The following is a 23,835-nucleotide window of genomic DNA, read 5'->3' as shown; positions in this document are numbered from 1 at the left end:
AATTTCAGGGTAATGGGTCGGCAAAGATCCCTGGATCACATACAAACAATCTTCGAGATTCTGGTCCGGGGGGTGGCGGGTCTACCTCCCGAGACAAGAAAAACAAAAATAAAGAAAATAATAAAGAAAGCTCGCATGGGTCCAAAGAGGACACTGTCAGCATTATACGGTATGTTTTTAATAATTTTTCTTGCTTAATGTGGTAACATATATTTACACAACACGTTAAGGGTTATATTCTATTGGCTAGATGAAGAGTAAAAGTCTGAACAGCTTGCCTTAATATGTTTCAAGTTGATGGTTACATTCTATTTGCTAGATGAAGAGTAAAAGTCTGAACAGCTTGCCTTAATATGTTTCAAGTTGATGGTTACATTCTATTTGCTAGATGAAGAGTAAAAGTGTGAAAGCCATGCAGTTTGGGGCTGAGGTAGAGGATTCATTTTCCTCACAAGGACAGATATTGCTTTTGCTCTGGGGGGGGGGACTCATTTGGTCTAGAGTCTCATCTATGTCCATTCCCCATGATTTTCTGATTCTTCCTACAGGTATTCATCCCGTTGCATCCATATCTATGTTTTCTCCATCTTTGTTCGTCTTTCTTGTCAAATTTCCAAACCATCTCAATCTATTTGCAGCTGGTGGACATCCACATGTTTCTACTACTTCCTTATTTCAAATGTGGTCATCCTAATGCCCACTTGTCACAAGTATAACTACATGCGTCACCTTTTCAATGTCTTTTATGCCACTATCCATATTTCTACTGAAATGTTTTACAGGCCTTATGCATAGATCAATGAGGCCAAACTTTGTCTATTAGTTCAATGTTTTTATTTATTAGTGGCATGTTTGAAAGTTTACTGAATGTTGAGGATAATAGGGAGGCAGATATAATTCCTGTTGCAGGTGTTGAGGTGCCAGTGATGGGAGATGGGAATGAGAGAGAAATTACAAGAGAGGAAGTGAGGAGAGCACTAGATGAAACGTTCTGGTATGGATGGTGTGAGAGCTGAGATGTTGAAGGGAGGGGGTGTGACTGTACTTGAATGGTTGGTGAGATTGTTTGATATGTGTTTTGTGTTGTCAATGGTACCAGTAGATTGGGTTTGTGTGTGTATTGTACCACTATATAAGGGTAAGGGAGATGTGCATGAGTGTTGTAATTCAAGGGGGTATTAGTTTGTTGAGTATAGTTGGAAAAGTGTATGGTAGAGTACTGATTAATGGGATTAAGGATAAAACAGAGAATGCAATCTTAGAAGTACAGGGTGGTTTTAGAAGAGGTAGGGGTTGTATGTATCAGATTTTTACAGTTAGGCAGATATGCGAGAAATATTTAGCAAAAGGTAAGGTGGTGTATGTTGCGTTTGTGGATCTGGAGAAAGCATATGATAGAGTTGATAAGGAAGCAATGTGGAATGTGATGAGGTTATATGGAGTTGGTGGAAGGTTGTTGCAAGCAGTGAAAAGCTTCTACAAAGGTAGTAAAGCATGTGGCAGGATAGGAAATGAAGTGAGCGATTGGTTTCCGCTGAGAGTGGGGCTGAGACAGGGATGTGTGATGTCGCCATGGTTGTTTAACTTGAATGTTGATGGAGTGGTGAGAGAGGTGAATGCTCGAGTGGTTGGACGAGGATTGAAACTGGTAGACGAAAATGACTATGAATGGGAGGTAAATCAGTTGTTGTTTGCGGATGATACTGTACTGGTTGCAGATGCAGAAGAGAAGCTTGGCCGATTAGTGACAGAACTAGGAAGGGTGTGTGAGAGAAAGGAAGTTGAGAGTTAATGTGGGTAAGAGTAAGGTTATGAGATGTACGAGAAGGGAAGGTAGTGCGAAGTTGAATGTCATGTTGAATGGAGAGTTACTTGAGGAGGTGGATCAGTTTCAGTACTTGGGGTCTGTTGTTGCTGCAGATGGTGGAGTGGAAGCAGATGTACGTCAGAGAGTGAATGAAGGATGCAAAGTGTTGGGGGTAGTTATGGGAGTAGTAAAAAATAGAGGGTTGGGCATGAATGTAAAGAGAGTTCTGTATGAGAAAGTGATTGTACCAACTGTGATGTATGGATCGGAGTTGTGGGGAATGAAAGTGATGGAGAGACAGAAATTGAATGTGTTTGAGATAAAGTGTCTAAAGAGTATGGCTGGTGTATCTCGAGTAGATAGGGTTAGGAACGAAGTAGTGAGGGTGAAAACGGGTGAAAGAAATAAGTTAGCAGCTAGAGTGGATATGAATGTGTTGAGGTGGTTTGCCCATGTTGAGAGAATTGAAAATGGCTGTCTGCTAAAGGTGATGAATGCAAGAGTTGATGGGAGAAGTACAAGAGGAAGGCCAAGGTTTGGGTGGAGTGAAGAAAGCTCTGGGTGATAGGAGGATAGGTGTGAGAGAGGCAAGAGAGCGTGCTAGAAATAGGAATGAATGGCGAGCGATTGTAACACGGTTCTGGTAGGCACTGCTGCTTCCTTCGGTGCCTTGGATGACTGCGGAGGTAGCAGCAGTAGGGGATTCAGCGTTATGAAGCTTCATCTGTGGTGGATAACGGGGGAGGGTGGGCCGTGGCACCCTAGCAGTACCAGCCGAACTCGGTTGAGTCCCTTGTTAGGTTGGGAGGAACGTAGAGAGGAGAGGTCCCCTTTTTTGTTTCATTTGTTTGATGTTGGCTACCCCCAAAAATTGGGGGAAGTGCCTTGGTATATGTATGTATGTATGTTTTTTCCATTTCATCTAAGCTATTACCAATTTCTTCCTTACCACACACTCAAAACCTGCTTCATAATGCAGTTCCCCAACGTATTGTAAATATCTACTGCCTCTCAGATTTGCCCTTCTATTAAGAAAATGAGATTCTTTTTTTATCATTTTCCCATCTTATCCTTCTCAGACGTGCAAAATTTCTAACGTAATGAGAAAGAAATGGGGAGAAGTGCATTGAGAGATTATTTTCTGTTGCAGGATGAAGGCACACTTTACTATTTATTTTCTTAAGTGATATACAGTAATCCCTCGCCAATTCGTGGTTCAACTATTGCTCCCTCAATACATCACGAATTTATAAATATATTATATGTGAATCAGTATAGTATTCGCAAAGTTCGGAGTGCAGATATCTTTTATATATTTGATATTTTAATGATTTTTTTGTTCAATAGTCATTTTGGACTTATAATAGATTATATTTATAATAATGATAATATAAAAAAGAAATACACCATAGATTTCTGTATCAGTTTTGTAGGGAGACTTAAACGTAACACCCACAATGGTCAGGGATTACTTTATTGTAGCGTAAATGAAGAAGTTAATCTTTTTCGGTTGCAGAATTTGATCATAAAACTGAAAACAAGGTACAGTAATTATTTTGGTTGCTATTCCAGAAAATGGTGGGATTCTTTTAACCCTTCTAATCTTTAACTTGTAATAAAAAAAAAAATGGGCCTCTCAAGCCCCAGATCCTTTTTGGGGAAGTTTTATTTAAACTCGTCTTAGTGCAAAAAAAAATTTGATATATAGTTTTACACATTTGGTTAAATTTTCATAGAAAACCCTAATTTTGGGGTGGTGCTATGTGGTCTCCAAGGACCCCTGTGAAAGGCCTGGATACAGATTCCAATACAATATAAATACCAAAGAAATATTATCTCCTCTGCTCCAGGGCCAGTTTATCAACAAGCAAAACCCGAACTCAAGTGTGTATAAGGGAAAACTTCAAGTTCCAGGTCGATAGAACAACACAGCACCTCAATACTGAAATTCATCTGTAATGGGCAACATCATTATTATGTTATCACCTTATAAAAAGGAGTCATTATCCCAGTTGTAGATAATGCTACCAGTGCATCATTTGTGCGCAACCTCCATCATTTATTCTTAAGTGAAAAACAATTGCCCTACCTGCAGGAAGCTATGGAGGATCCTGGAAACTACACAGCATTACCCCAAAAATAAGTTTACTCCTACGAAGTTACAAACTTCCGAGTCATTTATATGAGTTATTTCTAACTCATTTTCTAAGACAAGATAATCAGAGAAAATTTATGCATCATACTTTGTTGCTAAGCAACCACTGCACATGCGGCATAGGAAGGCTGCTCGCAATGCTTGATTGTTTTTTCACAACACCCCTGGTCTAAGGAATGACGCTGTTTCAGACCTTTCTTTGCAGGTACATAGGAAGGATAAGGAACGAAGAGCATTTCCACCCTCACCACGAGTCACATCTCTATCTGACACAGATGAGGTGACTTTCTTTAAACGCTGTAGGCGAGGCCCACACCATAGCTGCCCTATGTGGCAGTATACAGAGAATTCTCTAATTATAAATCAAACTGAGTGAGACTTCAACTCTTCTACCTCGCACTTTGTTGCTAAAGGTGAATGCTCTTACAATGGGAGTGAGCTGGACTCCTCCAATTCTTTCTCCGCTTCCTATTCTCGTCACAGTATGAGTGACACAAGGGAAAGGAAGGACATTCGAGGAAGAGTTAAGATCCAAGTGACTGTTAAAACAGAACAATTAATTATCCCAAAAATTGAAGAACTACACAATGACATTATTACTATTAATGACTCTCGGGAAGACCTCGCTGTTGGTACAAGTACCAGCTCAGCTGATTTAATCTCCCCTCGAGTTCTCAATGTCAGGCTCAGAAACTTCACACTATTAAGATTATTAGCACCCTCATGCACAAACGGCTAACAGACGGTGTGCTATTGACTCTATCTTCGATAATCTCAAAGCTCCAGTCACGGGTTTGATGTGGCACTTTCTAATCAGACTAAAGATACTTTAGACTTACCTAATACTGAAGTTTCATCGTCAGAAAATTCTCTTCAGGCCAATAGGTCATCAAAGCTACCACCATAACCCATCACACCCGGGACCTTTTTATGCGTGCACTGGTGCATTTCAGAGCTCGCTCCTTATTGACGCGTATATTGCTAATCTGGTTCCATCGGTACCAGTCAATAAATTATCCAACCTACCCTCCAGTGTTTCAGGGCCCAAAATGGCAAACATGGAGGTAGCAGATATGTCTGCAATCCAAGCCTGCTCGTCGCTAGACCACTGGTCTGAAGGAGTTTCCTGCTTTTCTGTGACAGAAAACTTAAGGGAAGAGTACTTCTTGTATCGTTTATTTATTTCCTTGTTTCCTTTCCTCTCTGGGCTATTTTTCCCTGTTGCTTAAAGTGTCTTGCTTTTCCAACTGTGGTTGTAGTTTGGCTTTTAATGATAATAATAGGTCCTTAAGCAATTTGAGGAATTATCTCTATCTGGTTCTAAAGCTATGAAATGCCTTTTGCATCAGCACATTTACCTATGGGGTAACTATATCCTACAGAGGCACGATGCATTCTTAGCCAAAGGGTCTAGACAGCTGTTTCTTAAGGATGCGATAGTCCTGAGAAACTTGAACTCAAGAGTTCCTCTTTTCTATTCCCTCCCCCAGATGTAGCTACGGCCATAGAGAAGATAGAGAGGTTAAGCCACGCTCCTATGATAAGAAGGGCAATGACACCAAGGTAGCCTGCCGTCGAGTAGCAGCTAAGGAACTTACCTTCTAAGCCAGTTCCGCAGCAAAGACGACTTCTACCTTCAACAGATTCACAACAGCCCGGAAGACAAGTACCCTGACCTACTTTTCGTCAGAGAGGACATCCCTCTGGGAGAAGAGGGTGCAGTCGCAGAGGCTCCCAAGGCATGCCCCCCAGTTTACCACCAGGGGGTTGAGGCTTGCGAAGCTTTTGGCTAAGGTGGCAGGACTTCGGGGCCAACCCTTGGATGGTAGAAGCCCTCTCTTCAGGATATTGAGTTCCTTTTCATTGCCTGTTTGCCACCTCTGACCAGGATAGTGATAATCCAACAATTTTATACAAAAGGCTCTGTAAAGGACTTCCTCTTATTAGAGAAAGTATCCAAATTGTTGGTCAAAGATGCACAGCCTCACTCCTGTCATGCCATCTCGTAGTAAGAGATGCACGAGTAAGCTCAGACTAAAATGTCCCCCTCTCCTTAAGATTATTCTTGAGTGGAGAGCAGTCATTGCTAACTATCAGAATTAATAAGGGACAGCAATGGGCACAGAAAGGTCTTTGCGCCTCCTAGCGGCAATGATACTCTTGACCTTGTGAGGTTCTAGATCTTGTGGAATAATTTCTCTCACCGGTGGTTTACTAACTCCCTGTGTATTGCTAATCAGTCCTAGACCAAAAAACTGAAGTAATAGGCAATAGTTCTTTAGTATCCCTGAGACAGCCTAGACTCTTACAATCTTACTCTGTCGTCAAGACTGAACGGAATCCGCAGTATCTTGGATCTGAAATTACCAAATTTTTTGTGAGCATTAGCTGCTCCAAGAAGAAAGTATCCAGAAACACTATCTCTTTCTGGTGAAGAGAAACAATCATGAGAGCTTATAATCCTCAGGGAAAGCATTGCCAGGACCCCCTTCCTCGAGCACATGATACATGTGGGCTTGCTGAAGCCCTAGCATTCCACAAAACCACTCTGTAGCACAAGTCCTCAAAGTATGGAAGAGACAAACCACTTTTACAGACCTTTATCTGGAAGAGTACATACTCGAGTCTTTAGACACCTTTTCTTTAGGCCATATTGTTGCAGTTCAGATAATCTAATTGTAAGCTCCTACTTTTTTTATATCTCGGGCAGCATTTATTCTCTGCATTATAAGGATATGTAATGGGCACTAAGGCAGATGGTGATCTTGTTTCAATTTGAAGCTTTCACTTGGAATTCACCCTAATGCAAGTAAGAATTCCTTGAAATATTTAGTTTTGATGACATATCGAATATTCAAGATTATGTAACATTTGATGTTCATATGGCTTCACCCCTGACAAAGAATATCCTCTTGACTAGACCATATGGCCTTTCCTCCTTATGAGCCTGCTACATGGTTCACAATTTATTCTCTTTGAGCTCTTGTTACTACTTATAGTAATTATATCTATAAGAGAAGAAGGGCATACCTCTCAACATCACGGAGACTTCCTCTGAACTAAGGAAACCTCCCATATAATGACTCAGAAGATTGTATCCATGTAGGAATAAACTACACATTTTTAATACAATTTGTATTTTTCTTAGCTATACAAACCTTAGTCATTTATCAAAGATTCTCCCTCAACCACCTCGCAAGCCTTTGACCAGAAGAGCGTGAGAAAACAACCAAGCGTTGTGAGCAGCCATCCTGGGGCGCATGCGCAGTGGTTGCTTAGCAACGAAGTATGACACCATCAATTTTCTTTGATTGCCTGGTCGTGGAAAAGGAGACTAGAAGTAACCCGTATAAATTACTCAGGTTTGGATGGTTAAGAAAAATACAAGTCTTTTTTAAAATTTGTTCCTTTTTTTATGTCAGTTACCCCCCAAAATTGAGGGAAGGGCCTTGGTAAATTGATGGATGGAGTTTTCCCTTTGACAAAACCCCTTTTAAGGGGGGTTAATGTGCTGTGTGATCTCCAAGGACTAGTATCAGCATTAACTGAGTTGACTTGTGCACCATCAAGGACAACTGTTTACCAGTAAGCAGGGCATACACACATGCACATGTTTTGATAGATTAGAGAAACTAACAAATTCTGAGCCTTACCTCATAAGGGACAATTGAGGAATATGGAAGCCTGTCATTATGCTTCTCCAGAAGGACCTGGCTGACTTGGTCCTTCTCTCTAGACTACCTGTGTAGGTGTCATGAATGCGCCAAATATCTCATGTGAATATCATTCTGCGTGGCTATTTCAGGTCGTGTTTAATGAGCAATATATGCCCAGACCAACCTGTAGAGCTCTGGATGTCCTGAAATTGCTTATAAAAAAAAAAATTTAGAAGCAATTTTTCTCACATTTTGGTTTTTGGGGATGGAGACTGGATCAGCTTTTTTAATTAGGGAGGTCATCAAAATGTGAATAGCCTCTGTTGAAAGGGTCTTGTTGGTTTGGGTATATTGAAACAAACTATCTTTTTAGGTCATTGATCAAAGTAAGGTTAGGGTAGATACTGGACAAAGGTTACTATCGCCGACTCTAGGTCTAAAATGTGAAAAGAGTCCATTCCCTGAAGAGGCTTTTCATTTTTGGCTAGATAACTTCTGGTCTCTCCAAAAGGCGGTAAGTTTGTTGACTTGCTGCTGAGGCTAAAGATATTAAAAATATGTGTTTTTGCTAAAGTTTGTAAGGGAAATGGAGAAATTATTTAACTTAACCAAAAGCTCAAACACCCTATCCAGAGACCAAGATATAACAGGTATTAGTGGAAATAGTTTATGCAAAGCAAAAGCCTGGTTAATCTTATGAAACATGTCTAAGTCTAGATCCATGTCATAAGCACGTTTGAGAGGTTCTGTAAACGCTAATCTATGTGACAAGATAGTTAATAGCTTCAGTTTAATTTCCTCATGGGGGTGAACCAAAAAGGAAGCTAAGAAGTCAGTGGTTAACTTATGAGGAGTCACACACAGAGAAGACCTCTTGGCCTGAGAAATCCATCTTTTAAGTATAGGACAGAAAATCCAAGCGTGAAGGTTCTGGGTCAGGAAGGAATAAGTGAAGATAATTTGACTTATTAATTTTTTATACAGTTTTGTAGACCAAAGTGGGTGTAGTCTTGATCTCAGATACTGAAGTAGTGGATACCACAGGCTGTTTAGCCAAAGCACGGTTGGCCCTGAAAATTCTTGAAGGATATTCAGTCTTCAAAATATAACTATTGGAGAAAACAGATAGAGTGATTACTATCTATTCCACTCCAGATTTAGAGCATCTCTTGCTGCTGCTTGAGAATTCACATTTGGGGCTACGTATAGTGGAAGCTTGTGAATCTCTTTTGATACAAACAGGTCTATTTGGAGAGCCAGAACTAACTAGAATATACTGAAATAAAATCTAAACCAAGAGCCATTCCGTATGCAGGACAGGTGCTCTGTTGAGGTCTGATGAGCCTGAAATAGAAGGTCTCCCTTATATACTCTTGAGTCCATGCTTTGCACTTTAATACACTGTCTCTAGAGTAGGGGAGACAATATTTCTTTGGTATTTATCAGATTGGATTCCTTATTCTGGTCTTTTTCATGAAAATCCTTTGAGACCACACAGTACATAAACCCCCCAGAATTTGTAATAACGGGGCATAAGATATGTGCAGTGGCACTCGGATAAGGTTAATAAGAAATGAGAGGTGTTACACAATTCATTAAAAAAAAAATAATGTTCCGGGGGTGTTGGCTTTGTGAAATTAAGAAATTAAAATACAGTATGCTGTTTTCCTTTGTATTTAAGTAAAATACTGAAATATGATCATGAATGAAAAGTGCTGTAGATTTTTATTAAGGCCGGAAATATTCCCCCAACTACATTGTTTTTTACTTAGATATTTATCCTTTTGTTTTTCTCTTCCCTTCTAAGCATTTTCCTGCTCCTTTATATTTTTTTATACAAACAAATACTTAAGTTCTGTGTTATAAGTCCAGATATTGCCATTCAGTTACCTCGTTAATGTGGGATTATGAGTAATGAACATTTATAATAATGAGCTAATGGAATCCAAGCAATTGGTTGTGGTAATTGTTCAATAAGAACCATGAAGTCCCTTCAATAATTTATTTTATGGATGAATGGTTTCAATATATTGAAAGTTTTATATTGTTGAAGTTCCATGAATTTTTTACCACATTAGCATTTAGTGTTTATTAGTATTCACTTAAAATTCTTCTTATCTAACCCCTGGAAATGTTGAAAGCAGATCTAGGTTGAGTTTTACAGACCATCTTTTGTGCAATATTAGTCGCAGTTTGGTTTGTTCCCGAATCTTCTATGTCTATTTTTGTTTGTAATTCTTTTCAAGAGGGACTAAAGTGTAGGATTTTATTCACCAAAAATTGGGCTTCTTATGTGGTAAATTTTTATGAAAGAAATTTATTATATTTTGCTTTTTGAAATTTCTTTTCAGATTGGAGGCTGACATAAAGAGATTGAAAGCAGATTTGCAAGCTTCGAGACAAACAGAGCAGGAGCTTCGCAACCAAATAAATACACTTATATCAAGTGATAAAATAACTCGTCAGGAGATGAACCAGCTTCAGCAAGACAATGATAATTTGCAAAATAAACTTCATGGTCTTGTAACAGCTCGCCAAAGTGATAGGTCGACCATAAGCGGGCTAGAAAGGCGATTACAAGAAGAGCGACGAGCACGCACAAATGCTGAAAATCAAGTGGCGCAGCTCGAGAGACGCCAGAAAAAGGCTGAAGAACAAGCACAAGCTAGAGCACATGCTCTCGCAACTGCTAAAAGCGAGTGTAACGAGTCTTGTCGCAGCCGTCGAAGTGAACTGGAAGCCGAGGTAAACGCTTAAGGCGAGATCACAGACTAGCTGAGGACAGAGTTCGTGCAGTAGAACGCGAGAACTTAACTCTACGGCAGTACAAAGATACCCAGAATGATACTGAAGTTTTAATGTCTGCTCTAGCTGCAATGCAAGACAAAAATGCACACTTAGAAACTTCATTGTCAGCAGAGACCAGGGTTAAATTAGATTTGTTTTCTGCCCTTGGAGAAGCAAAGCGTCAGTTGGAAATTTCTCAAGGTATGGAAGACTTAGAATTATATATATCTATCACAATGTAACAAAAGCAAGCATGATAGGATGGAATAGTTCAAACCGATTGTATGACAGGCTTTGCACTATAAGCTAGAAATATACTTCAACTTTGAAACTTTTATTAATGATAAAATAATTTCTTATCTTTATAGGTCTTGTATCCACAAAGGATAAGGAAATTGAGGATTTGAAGGCTAAGATTGCTGAAGTGTTGGCTGTCTGTCCACCCACTAGCTTCCCAAATACATCATTGGACACAACACCTGTCCATTATACTTCCAAACTGCTACCACAGGTGGGTGTCTCTCTAAGCCTCCCAAACACATCAATGGACACAACAGCTGTCCACTTTACTTCCAAACTGCTACCACAGGTGGGTCTCTCTCTCTCTCTCTCTCTCTCTCTCTCTCTCTCTCTCTCTCTCTCTCTCTCTCTCTTTTTCTCTTTTTTGATAGCTTGAAATAGTATGATTCTCTCTCTCTCTCTCTCTCTCTCTCTCTCTCTCTCTCTCTCTCTCTCTCTCTCTCTCTCTCTCTCTCTCTCTCTCTCTCTCTCTCTCTCTCTCTCTCTCTCTCTCTCTCTCTCTCTCTCTCTCTCTCTCTCTCTCTCTCTCTCTCTCTCTCTCTCTCTCTCTCTCTCTCTCTCTCGTGTCTTTTTTGATAGCTTGAAATAGTGTGATGAATCTTGTACGTAGAATCTAATTTCCAACTTAACTTAAGTTAGATACAAATCAATTTTAAAAGAAATTGAAAATATTGCAAACTTCCCTTGAAATAACATAAGCAATTTGACAATCCTGGTGCATGAAAAAAATGAAAAGCATTGTAATTACTGTTATGTCTTGTAAGTTGCTTGTGTAAAAGAAGTAAGCCAGCTAAATTTAAGGATTTTGTATAGAAGGAGAATGAATCATTCAAAATGTCATATGAAAGGAAGGTAGAATATTAGGTGGAGGACAGATTGGGTAGAGAGAGGTGCCTTTCAAATCAGTTCAAGTGTTTAATATTACTCTTATATAATAGGTAAAACTTGCTGGCAAAATATTACTGAAAGCTCACTTTAAAAAAAAAAAGTTTATTTCACAATGAACCCATTACTCATGATTAGCCAATTTTTAGAGTACCTTTTTGGTAACAGGTTTTTGGCTACTCTTTTTTCCTGCCCCTTTCTTTGATTATGTATGTGAATAACATCCGTTTTGTGTGTTTAGATGTTTTTTGTCTCCTTCAAATTGTAAATTTATCTTGATTAGGGATATATTAGGTTTGTTTTCTGTGGTTAAAATTTGTCTCTTAATCCAATCTCCATTGTTATCAATAAGGCAGGATATGGCTTACAAATCAGCCACATCGGTTCATGATTATACAAAATCAGTCTTAATTATAATTTGGTCTGACTGGTTCTCATCTGTAAGCAATTTAAAACAGTTCCATACTTTTACAAATTTATCAAATTCACTTCTGTCAAGAGAAAGTGAAATTTGTATACTTGAACAAACTAATTTCATTATTTTAGATTTTACAACTCTTATGGGGATAGGAATGTGGGAAAGCATAAAGATGGATCCTCCATCTGCTAAGGTTTATATCAGGTCATTTTCTAGGCATTCCATTTTTCAATTGCCATATTGTTACAAGAAAATTGGAAGGTAATAATTAGAGCTTCATATAGCCTATTATGAGCAGGTGATTTATCTAAGCAGGATGTAACAAATTCTAAGACTACTATTTAGTCTTATGATGAAAATCGTGAAAAAGAAGGAAAATAAACTTGAGGTAAGGTTCTTTCACAAGTATATTGGAAGTGTGCATACGTGCTCTTTTACACAACAAGGTAGAGTGAGTTGAGAATGAACTGTTATGTACAGGAATTTTCAAGCCCTTGGTAGTACTGTAATGGCTCTTGATTTCTCTGTGAAAGCCTTTTTTGTATTTGTTGGTATATAATTGGGAATTGAATACCCATAGATGTTGTTTATGCCATTCCAGGACCTTTCTGCTATTATCAAATCTGCTGATGGAGAGGTGTGACTGTAATGCGTTTGACTCCTTCTGAGGATTATAGGAGACCCTAGAAATTTTCTGTATTTTTGTGTGCATACAATACTTGCAAATCCATCAGCTATCACAGGAACTCCCCCCCCCCCCACGATAGCTGGAAAAACCCAAACCAAAAGAAATTTATGGTATATACTTTTTTATTTATTATAATTTCTCATGATGGATATCTTCATAGATTTAAGCTTTTATAAGACCAAAAATTACTAAAGGCCAAAAAGGACTTATTTTTAACAAAAGATAATTGAAATAGGAAAAATTTTGTAAAACTTTCCTGCCCTCAGAAATCAGTGATATAATGAGGAGTCTGTGATATAAATTTACATATCCTCTACATTAATACCCCCACCCTATGTCGTTAATTGATTCCTAAAGACACGACATAGGTCAAATTTTCACTCGATAAAGTGGCTTATATGTTTCCTATACACGTACTGAACACAAAAAATACTTAGCATCAGTAGTCATTTTTATGAAAACCAGATACTTACATTAATAAGCTTCCATGGGATGTTTAGTATATTTCTGCAGACTACAGGACTTGTTATTGTACGAAGCAGGTACTGATGTTAATCATAACATCGAGTGAAACTTGGATTTTGTTTATGTATTTATTATTCAAGGATGAGCAATGTAAAGTCAGAATCATTGTGAAGAGAGATACAATATTACTGTATTGGTATGATATAGTTCAGTTCTTTACAGTTTTATTATCATTATTATTATAAGCAAAGCTGTAACCCTCTAGTTGGAAATGCAAGATTAGTGCTATACGCCCAAGGGCTCCAACAGGAAAAAATAGTCCAGTGAGGAAAGGAAACAAGGAAATAGACAAACTACAAGTGAAATAATAAACAATCAAAATAAAATATATTAAGAATATTAACAACATTAAATTAGATCTTACAGATACTGTATTAATTATAAAAACTCCAAAAAAAACAAGAGGAAGGGAAATTTGTATAGAATAGTGTGCCGGAGTGTACACTCAAGCAAGAGAACTCTATTCCAAGACAGTGGGAGGCTATGGCACTACCCAAGACTAGAGAGCAATGGTTTGTTTCAGGAGTTAATTCTAAGGAAAGCTGTTTACCATAGCTAGAGTCTCTCTTCTACCCTTACCAAGAGGAAATGGTCACTGAACAATTACAATGCAGTAGTTAACCCCTTCAGCTAAGAAGAATTGTTTGGTAATTTCAGGTGTTTTCATGTGTATGAGGACAGAGGAGGATGTGGAAAGAATAGGCCAGATTATTCGTTGTATTTGTAGGCAAAGACAAAATGAGCCATAACGAGAGAGATAAATCCAAAGCAGTACCAACTTGTCAGTAATAGGACTCAATAACTTTAGCGGTAGTATCTCAACAGGGTGGCAGATGCCGTGGCCAACCTACTACCTACCTATACTAGCAGTATCTCTCTCTCTCTCTCTCTCTCTCTCTCTCTCTCTCAATATACTGTGCAGTATAAGAAATATTAAGTATACTATATACTACTGCAGTAATAACATGATTCGGTTCAGTATGATCTTAGAAATAATAGTGAAACTAATGAAAAATGAAAAACTTAATAACATTACCCTCCAACACCTGCAAATTATTATTGCTGACAGTGTCCTGTCATACCATATACAGTAATCCCTCGGCTATTGTGAGGATTCAGTTTCAGACATATTCACTATAGCTAGAAAACGTGAGGTATTTTTTTACCTTTTATACATTTTTTTTTTTTTCAAATAAATCTAAGCTTTATAAACCCTTCTAGTACTTATAAACCTTTTATATACCGTATTTCCCGTGTCATAAGACACACCTTTTTTCATGGAAAATGCCCCCCAAAATCACCCTGCGTCTTAACACTCAAGAAAAAGTTGTATAGGGGAGTTTGACACCCCTAAAACACCAAGCTATTGACATACAAGCACTCATATTCACGAGAGATAGAATATAAACCTACAATTATCATTCATATGTAATAAATTCATTTATTTTTGTATTGCACTTCATTTATTGAAGTACAATAGCAAATTATTTGTTTTGGTAATCAGCTGATGACTCACCAATCCCCTTCTTCAAGCAAACATGCCAACTAGTGGTCTTTTAGCAGACGACACTGACATATTAGTTGTTTATGCAGTATATATCTTTTTCTCATATTTTGTTGATATTTTGTAATAAAGCAGTATATTGATAATGACTTTGTTGCCTGAGTTCCGAAATAATACAAACAGACAGTTGCTGAATACACCTTGGAAAAAACTTCTGTTAAGTGAGTGCAGTATTACCAAGTTATCAGAAATGTAACTAGACCTAGAATCATATAAACAGTAGCAAAAGTATTCCACCCTGAAGAATTTCTAAATTTCTTTAATCAATAATTACATTTTGTGTGAAAATTTTCAGGCTATATTAGGAATTTTGGAAATACTAGATTTTACCTTTAAACTATAATTTTATGAAGAACCATTGGCAACACTGCTTTCATGTAAACAACACTTGAAACACCGAACACTATGACTAAATGTGTAGTTGTGGTGGAAACTACGACAGGTTTAGTGGTTTCGTATATGAATATGTAATAAAATTGGGATAATTGGCATATTGCTAAATAATATTAACTTGAACATTTCATAATACACCCAAAATAAGGAAAGTTACTGTTCCACACAATAATCACACTAGAGTCGTTAACCAGGGATTTTTGCTAAGTTTTTTAAAATCCTCAATTTTTTTTTCTAAAACTGCCTTGCTAATTTAAGGGTGCATCTTACCACTTGTAGCGTCTTATGACACGGGAAATGCGTTATTCTAAACACATTGTATTATAAGCTAGAACTAAATTTTACTGTAGACATATCCGTACGTTTAAGTAAAGTAGAAAATTTAATTCAGAACACTCAATACTGTATAAACTGTACATCTCATCCAGACTATGCCATTGACCAGACACACACACACTCTCTCTCTCTCTCTCTCTCTCTCTCTCTCTCTCTCTCTCTCCTTCCTTCCTTTGGTCAAAAAGTACAGCTTTATTTAAAATAAAACTGGATTTTAATTACTGTTGTGCTACTTTACTTTATCCAATAATAATGATTGTAATATTCATATATCAGTATTGTATTATGAAATAAAAACTGCTTATACATGTATTTTTCATCGTTTACGTTTGTAAGCTCTTGAAGACTATGGTCTAGGCTTTCTAAATCAGCTGATTACCGAATTATTTTTTTTCCTCTTGAAGAGAATTTATTTGAACTATCATTTACATTTTACCATGTAAAAGTATGTAGATTTTAGTAAAAATACTTTTTCATTTTATTTATTGACAATTTTTATGGCATAACAAAATTTAGACAGTGTGTCGTCCTAATTTCTGATGCACGGTAAACCTTTATGATGCTTGAATACAAAGCTTGAGGAGATTGCTGTATTGACTTTTTCTTCTAATTCTTTCGGTAGTTTTTGTAGAATTTTGTTTGTTATCATAAACCGAAGAAAGTATGATGTAATAATATAATGGTCATACAGTGTTCTACCTAACGTCATTTGTAACAACTACCGTAATCGTTTACTATCACACCAAAGTAGAAATAGAAGCGAAACAACTATTGTTATCCAAATCTGTTGTTTATAACAAAACAGCTGTTGCTTGTTCAGTTGTTTATGGCCATATGCATTGCTAACAATGCTTTAATCATTCTCTTTTGCTATTTAACTCGTTGAGCTCGAAGTAGGGATAAATAGGTGGAGAAAAGTGGTTAGTTTATTTTATTTTTGTTTTTAAATAAGGACCTTACAAGGTACATACAATATGTTATATAAAGATTTAATATGGGTGAAAATTTTGGGCTCTCACAATATGAGAGATTGCAATGACATAAGAGTATGAGGTATTACTGTAATTTACATTTATTAAGTTTTAGGCCCCAAAATTACTTTTTTCTTTTTAAGTGATTAGTATAAGAAAAATTTAGAATTTATCTGCTCTCAGAAACCTGTTATGATTTACACACAATATGATTATAAATTTCTGTATACTGAGAGAGCAATAGGTGAAGCGCGATAGGGTGAGAGATTATTCTAAAGCTAGTTCGAATGAAAATTATAAAGTCTTTCTAAATGGTAACAAAATGCATGATAAATGTTATGATATGTCATAAAGTTAGTCGTGAATTAATGTCGTGGTTACCTTTCTACAACCCTGTTGGTAAGTGAATTTTTCATTTGCTGACCTCTCAAATATAATTTATGTAATCATATAGTGTAATGTCAACACTTATCATTGATATTATATGCCAACCTATTCAAAGCATCTGATAAGAAACATTGCATATGTGCCTATATTGTGCCCAGAAAAGATCATTAAATACTCTTCACTCTTTCATGTACTATTGGGAGGGTATTAAATGTCCAAATAAATTACCCAACCCTAAGATTTCTACTCTCTGTCTAGCAACCGTATTATACAATATTGAAGTTATCTATCATATTTTGGTCATTGGTTTTTCAATAAACCAAATAATAGAAAGTAATCTTTGTGTCCTTAAAAGATGTGGTAATTGAATACGTTTGAAATAGTTTACAGTGCAGGCTGCATGTACTGTACCTGTTTTTCCTACTAGTCCAGGCTTATAAAATAGTCACACTCTTTTATCATCTGACCATTCATTTTAGCTGACAACATATCAGAAATGTTCAAAATAAAGTATTGTAAAATTCTTGGCTTTTCAGTGTTACTGGTGCTTCACTACAATATTTTTTTTACATTACTACTTGTATTACTCATTTTGGGTGAATTTTAACATTCAAGAATTACTGGTTGGCCTACTTAGTAGTCTATTGTTTGTTGCCATACAGTATATTTGTACATAAAAATGAAACCACTGATAATGCAATTACTTAACTTTTTCAAAATATCTGATGGGAAACTAACTCACTCTCTCTCTCTCTCTCTCTCTCTCTCTCTCTCTCTCTCTCTCTCTCTCTCTCTCTCTCTCTCTCTTTATTAGAAATTCTTTGCATCATTACTCGATGTTTCAATTATGGCAATATTAGTAACCCTAGGGTATTGCATCCCGTTCATTCAATCTCTTCCTCTTACTCGTGATCCAGTTCATCTAAGCTTCTACGTGAAGGAATCCGCAAAGGAGCTGGCCCTCAAGGCCGAAGTCCAGACCATGCTGCAGAAGGGCGCTCGCCAAGAGGTGGTGGACAGATCTCCAGGCTTCTACTGTGTAGTCGAATTTTTCTGGTGAAAAAGGCGACTGGAGGTTGGATGCCCGGTTATCAATCTCTCCCCTCTGAACAAGTTTGTGCAGCAGACTCAGTTCAGAATGGAGATGGCAGACATAGTCATCCAAGCAGTTTGTCCAAGGGACTTCATGTGCACACTGGTTTTTGAAGGACGCATACTTCCAGATCCCAATCCATCCGTCTTCAAGGAAGTATCTAAGATTCATACACGAGGAAAAGACATACCAGTTCAAGGTTGTACGCTTCGGTCTCACGTTAGCTCCTCAGGTATTCACCAGTGTTCGCCCTAGTGTCATCTTGGGCTCACGTTAGCTCCTCAGGTATTCACCAGTGTTCGCCCTAGTGTCATCTTGGGCTCACAGGAACGGCATCCGTCTTCTCAAATATCTGGACGTCTGGCTGATCCTAGCAGACTCAGAGGCGATCCTTGTGCGTCACCGAGACACGCTTCACAAGTTTTATCAGGACGTGATAAATCACGAGAAGTCATTACTGCAACCTTCTCAAAAACTGGTATACCTTGGTATGATAATGACACCGTTCAAGAGAAAGTCTTCCCATCAGACAAAAGAGTTCACAGACTGAAGGAAGTGGTCGCACCCTTCCTCAGAAAAAGAAGTTCTTCCAGCCTCTCGTTGGTTGAGTCTGTAAGGCCATCTGACATCTCTCGTCTGTCTTGTTCCAAACGGTCGCCTCAGGATAAGATCCTAGCAGTGGCTGCTGAAGTCCGTGTGGAACCAAAACTCCGATCCACCAGACACCCGAGTTCCCTTAAGTCAGGATCAGGTGGCGGATTTGAATTGGTAGATTGTAGACGAAAACCTCCAACAGTGCTAGAATCTTCTCATTCCCCCTTCGGATTTGACGCTCTTCACAGATGCATCAAAAGAAGGGTGGGGTCTCCCCTGCTGCACCATACGATATCTGGTGTTTGGTCAGAGTCAGAAAGGTACACCAGCACATTATTCTTCTAGAGATGAGAGCAGCCTACCTAACTCTTCATCAGTTCCTACAGTTGGTGGCAGGTCACTCTGTGGTGTTGATGAGCAACAACACCACAGTAGTGGCTTACATAAACAAACAGGGCGATACCTTTTCGCAGGCCTTATGCCATCTTACAGTAAAGATCCTCAGATGGTCAGAAGAACATTCGGTTTCTCTATCAACTCACTTCATTCCAGGTAAGAGGAATGTGCTCTCGGACAATCTTGGATAGTGGGCTCCGAGTGGTCTTTGAATCATCAGATAGTCATCAAAATCTTGTCTTTGTGGGGTTCCCCGACTGTAAACCTGTTCGCAACATCTCTGAACAGTAAACTTTTGTTGTACTGTTCTCCATTCCCAAACCCTCAGGCTATATGGCAAGATACATTCCAGCAACGGTGGGACAACATTGACGTGTACACCTTTCCCCCATTTTTTCTGATGAGAAGACTGCTCAACAAGACCAGTGTCGTAAGATCTAATGATGACCCTTGTAGCTCCGCTATGGCATCATGCAGAGTGGTTTCCAAACCTCCGGCAACTTCTAGTAGAACCACCGAGAGAGCTCCCTCCACGGCCAGGTTTACTCAAACACCCACACACGAACATCCTCCACAAGACCGTGCAGTTGCTTTGACTTCACGCATAGAGACTATCCAGCGTCTCCTCTCTCAGAAGGGCTTTTCACGACAAGTTGTGGAACGAATGTTTGGGGACTTGTTCAGCTCCTCAGCCTCGGTCTATCAGGCAAAATGGAGAATCTTTTGTGGTTGGTGTCATGGAAGGAAAATCTCTCCACTCAATGCCACTATACCAGTAATACCGGAGTTCCGTGTATACCTTCTGGAGGAAAAGCTCCTTTCAGTCTCGGCGGTGGAAGGTTATCGCTCAGCCTTGAGCCTTGCCTTAAAGCTGAAGGGAATGGATATTTCCTCTTTGTTGGAGCTTTCTTTACTCATACGGAGTTATAAGATCAAACGCTCCCAGTCAGAGATTAGGCCTCCTTGGAATGTGGTTTGTGTCTTGAGATACTTAAAAAGACCTCCCTACAAACCATTACTCCATGCAACTGACCCAACCTTATTTTGAAGACGGCGTTCTTACTCGCTTTAGCCTCATCAAGAAGAAGCAGTGAACTACATGGCCTCTCGTATGACATCACCCATTCAAGAGGATGGGGGGAAGTGACACTCAGCTTCGTCCCTGAGTTTATTGCCAAGACTCAAAATCCAGGGGTGCTGGACCATAGATTCGGGCCCTTTCAGTTTGCGAGTCTTCGTTCTGTAACCAAGGACCCAGATCAGTTGTTACTATGCCCAGTGTAGAGTTTGAGATACTATCTTAAATGCATTGCAGCAACACGGCCCCAGCTAACACCTCTGTTAGCTCAGAGAGAGTAATGAGGAGGATCACCAAGAACACTGTTTCCTCCTGGCTCATCAACCTAGAGCCCAATATCGTCAGGGGAATCAGCACTTCCCCGCCATTCAATTGTAACTTCTCCGTATTGCAAGTACTTTAAGCGGGCATGTGAAAGAGACAGACCACCTTCACAGCCCATTATTTAAAAGACATGACCCACAGTAGAGGACTATACGTTCACTATCAGTACTGTGGTGGCTGCTCAACAAGTGCTTTAAGAATACCACAGGCTTCTTGATGGACAAGTAGCAGTTGGTTGAGGGCATTGGTTACCCAGGTTAAGATGGGGATGAGTGAGAGAATGTCTGGCTTTCCTTTCTTCATCTTCCTCTCCCTTGGGGTACAGCACCATGGGTTCCTCCGCAGGCTGCCTTCAAGCTCTACAGGTAATTATCACTTCCCTTGTGTATCCTAGTATATGACATAAGTTTATATACTGTCCATGTCCCCATTGCTTTCTGCGAGGTGGGCATTGGGATAAGTCTTGTTTTCCTACATTATCTCAGGTGTTCATACAAGACAAACTCTTATTTCATTGCATTGCACAGGCCGCTATTATACTCACTTTGTAAATTTTAGCAAGGTGTCCAAGTTTTCCCTAGACCACAGTCATATACTTTACTAGGTAAAACAAGGTCAATGTCCATGCCAGAACTAGGACTTCACCCATCTAGAGTGAGTCATCCAAATACTTATATAATGGAAGTTTTGTTAGTATGGGAACAAATGACAAATTCATGGGTAATTTGTAATTTTCCCAAATTAATACAAACTTGGAGCTATTTATATAAATTGGCCCGCCATCAACTCTCCCCCTGAAGTCCTGCCTGCAATCAAAAGTGATGTCTCGCTGCTGTGCGAGTATATAGAGGCCGCTTGGTATCCCCCAGCCACCTCCAGCCTACACACTTGAGCGGTTAGGCAGGATTGCCACCTCGCAATTAAAGTCTAATGGGGAAAGTTATTGTATTTGATTGTTCCTAGTATATCATAAATTCAATTAGTACTCTTTTTCAATGATAAATGTTGAAACTGTCTCTTCCTCTTTGAAATGATAAAATTCTTGCCAAAAATGAGTGAATGTCAGAAGGCGTTCAAAGTTTTTCTTTGTATTTTTACAAAGATGATATTAATAAATCCTGATTATTATGAATTTTATGTTCCCTTTTGGATGTTAACAAACGAAAACTAAATTATTTATCTCTCAATAGAGTGAATTTTATTCTTCTTTATTTTAGCAAGATGTTGAAAATGTCTTTTCCTCTTTAGAATGATAAAATTCTTGCCATAAACGAGAAACACAAACTTAAAAATGAGTGAATGTCAGAGGTCAAATTCAGACATGTACTCTCTATGAGGTTCGTGGTAGGACTGAAGGGTGAAGGGTGTAATTTACCAAGTAACATATTGTCTTGTGACTCGTGGAAGCTATACATATGCCATTGTTCACAATTTCTTTTACATTTAAATGTAATAATTATCAAAATTTACTATAACAGAAAAAATATTTCATTTTCCTGCAGGGAACAATGTTTTTGGTTTATTGAGTTACTTTTACTAATACCCTGTAACTATGAAAGTAAGAGGAATTTTGACAAAATATTTCGTATATGCATTCTCCATTGCCATACGAAGCTCAGTGAATTATTTGCAGGATTTTTGTTTTTGTTCCTATACCCCCATATATTGGCATTCCAGCTTGGCCCCTTAAGGCCCTGGAATTCCATAAAGAATTATTCAGCAGCGTTTAATTACTTGTTATATAACACCAAATACAGAACAACCTTTGATAGAAATGACCAAAGGCCATTACAGTATTACACAAAGGCTTGAAAATACTCTTATATAACAGTAACATTTTCATCTTACCCTGTTGTATAATTAAGTATTGTATGAGATATATTTTAATGCACTTTGACTGGAAAGGCCAGCAACCACTGAGCTATACAAGGCCAAATAAAGCAAAGCATGCTCAGCCATATCATATGGAAGGGGAGAGTCGCATGCATTGAGATTGTAAAACTTGTATAATAAGGTTTTTTTGTCTTTTCGAAATAGTTTTTTAGTGTTTAAGTGTAAATGCTTTCCATATTTGGTGTCTGGAAACTATTAATGCTAATACTTTTGTTTCTTTTCCCAAGGATGAGATAATTTTTTTTTTCTAGTTATATATGTAAATAGAGTTCTGGGAGTGTCAATAAGGGTGCAGCAATTATTAAGGTTTTTGTAGGCATTTGTTGGTGTCTGTTATGTAATTCCTCTGAGAGGTAACATATGACTGTATGTATATTAAGCCATGTTTTGTCTGTTTTAGGTGTGTTACATGGCACATGTATGAGAAGGAGAGTGAGTGTATGAGAGAGTGAGAACAAACATGAGCGTATCCTAACATTTGAAGGTTTTTTTTTTTTTTTCCTAAGCTACACTCGTATATGCAAGTATTAATTAATTATAACCTTTTAACTGTGATATCTAGTAGGCTATAACATACAGGTACATATACTTTACAACGTAAGTTAGACGAAAACAATTAGAAAACACCAATGATGAAAGTAATCTCTGAAATAATACATAAGATTTCCTACTGTAGGAGGTTTTAGTGGGACTGTTCATAAAGATTCCATTTAAAGTTAATGAGCTTTGCTAAATGGAGAATATTGAAAGTTGCATTATTTTCCCCATAATATACCCATGTGTGTGCAATATTCATTATCAGATGTTTTGGTTAGTGAACATTGAAAGTTATAGATCATATAATGTCTGTTTGCAATGTGTTTTTTAGTTAGATTTGAATAAGTTGAATTTTCATTTTAAATGTATTTATTAGCAAAGTTTATCAGATGATTTAAATGTTTGGATAAAATATTAGCGGTAACGTTTTTTTATTTGTTTTTATTCTGTACAAATGGGTGTGCATATTCTTAACAGATTGAACTGGGTAAACAGAGATTGGCTGAATCCATCAACTGACAGATGAGGATGACTGGCCATTTCGTAAGCATAGCCTTTTTTAGTTAAGTTTTCCCCATATTCCCAAGTTTGGTATTTTATTTGATTTTCCTGTGATTTAACTTTGTTAAATATCTGTAATAAAACTCAGTGCGATTAGTTAGGTGGTGAATTGATCAGTTACCTTCTTGATACATAACTTAGCTTGATAACCTGCATATCAAGAATACGTAACATTAAGAAGAAAGCGATCGTTCAGTTGCTGGTCGTTGAAATACAAAGAAATAAAGAAATATGTGAATCCAATAGCAGATGGAATTCTTGATACATGCATAGGCATGCTTGCTGGTAATAGTGAGATCATGTGACTGAAAAAGTTAAAAAAAAAAGTTGGTTGTTAAAATCATAGGGAAATTAAGAAGTTTTCAAAATTAACTTATAAAAGCATTTTATTATGCACAAATAACTTTATGAATTCTGGTTACATATGTACCCAGGTCTGCTAGTGGGAGCAAGGTCAAATGACAGAAGAGAGGGGGAATCAGTAAAT

At 38.0% G+C, this 23,835-nt stretch overlaps 1 protein-coding gene across 1 annotated transcript in view; it reads left to right on the top strand.

The window, feature by feature from the left end:
- The window catches only part of LOC137622935 (macoilin-like), a 130,196-nt gene that overhangs the window by 83,906 nt on the left and 22,455 nt on the right, over positions 1–23,835 (top strand). Inside the window, 4 exon segments of the mRNA XM_068353510.1 lie at positions 9–169; positions 9,970–10,361; positions 10,364–10,606; positions 10,774–10,916. Of these exon segments, the coding sequence (XP_068209611.1) occupies positions 9–169; positions 9,970–10,361; positions 10,364–10,606; positions 10,774–10,916 (939 nt within the window).

This window comes from Palaemon carinicauda, chromosome 30 (assembly GCF_036898095.1).
Source record: "Palaemon carinicauda isolate YSFRI2023 chromosome 30, ASM3689809v2, whole genome shotgun sequence".
Lineage (NCBI taxonomy): Eukaryota > Metazoa > Arthropoda > Malacostraca > Decapoda > Palaemonidae > Palaemon > Palaemon carinicauda.
Note: the sequence above shows the minus strand (reverse complement) of the source record. Positions and strands in the feature narration are given on the sequence as shown.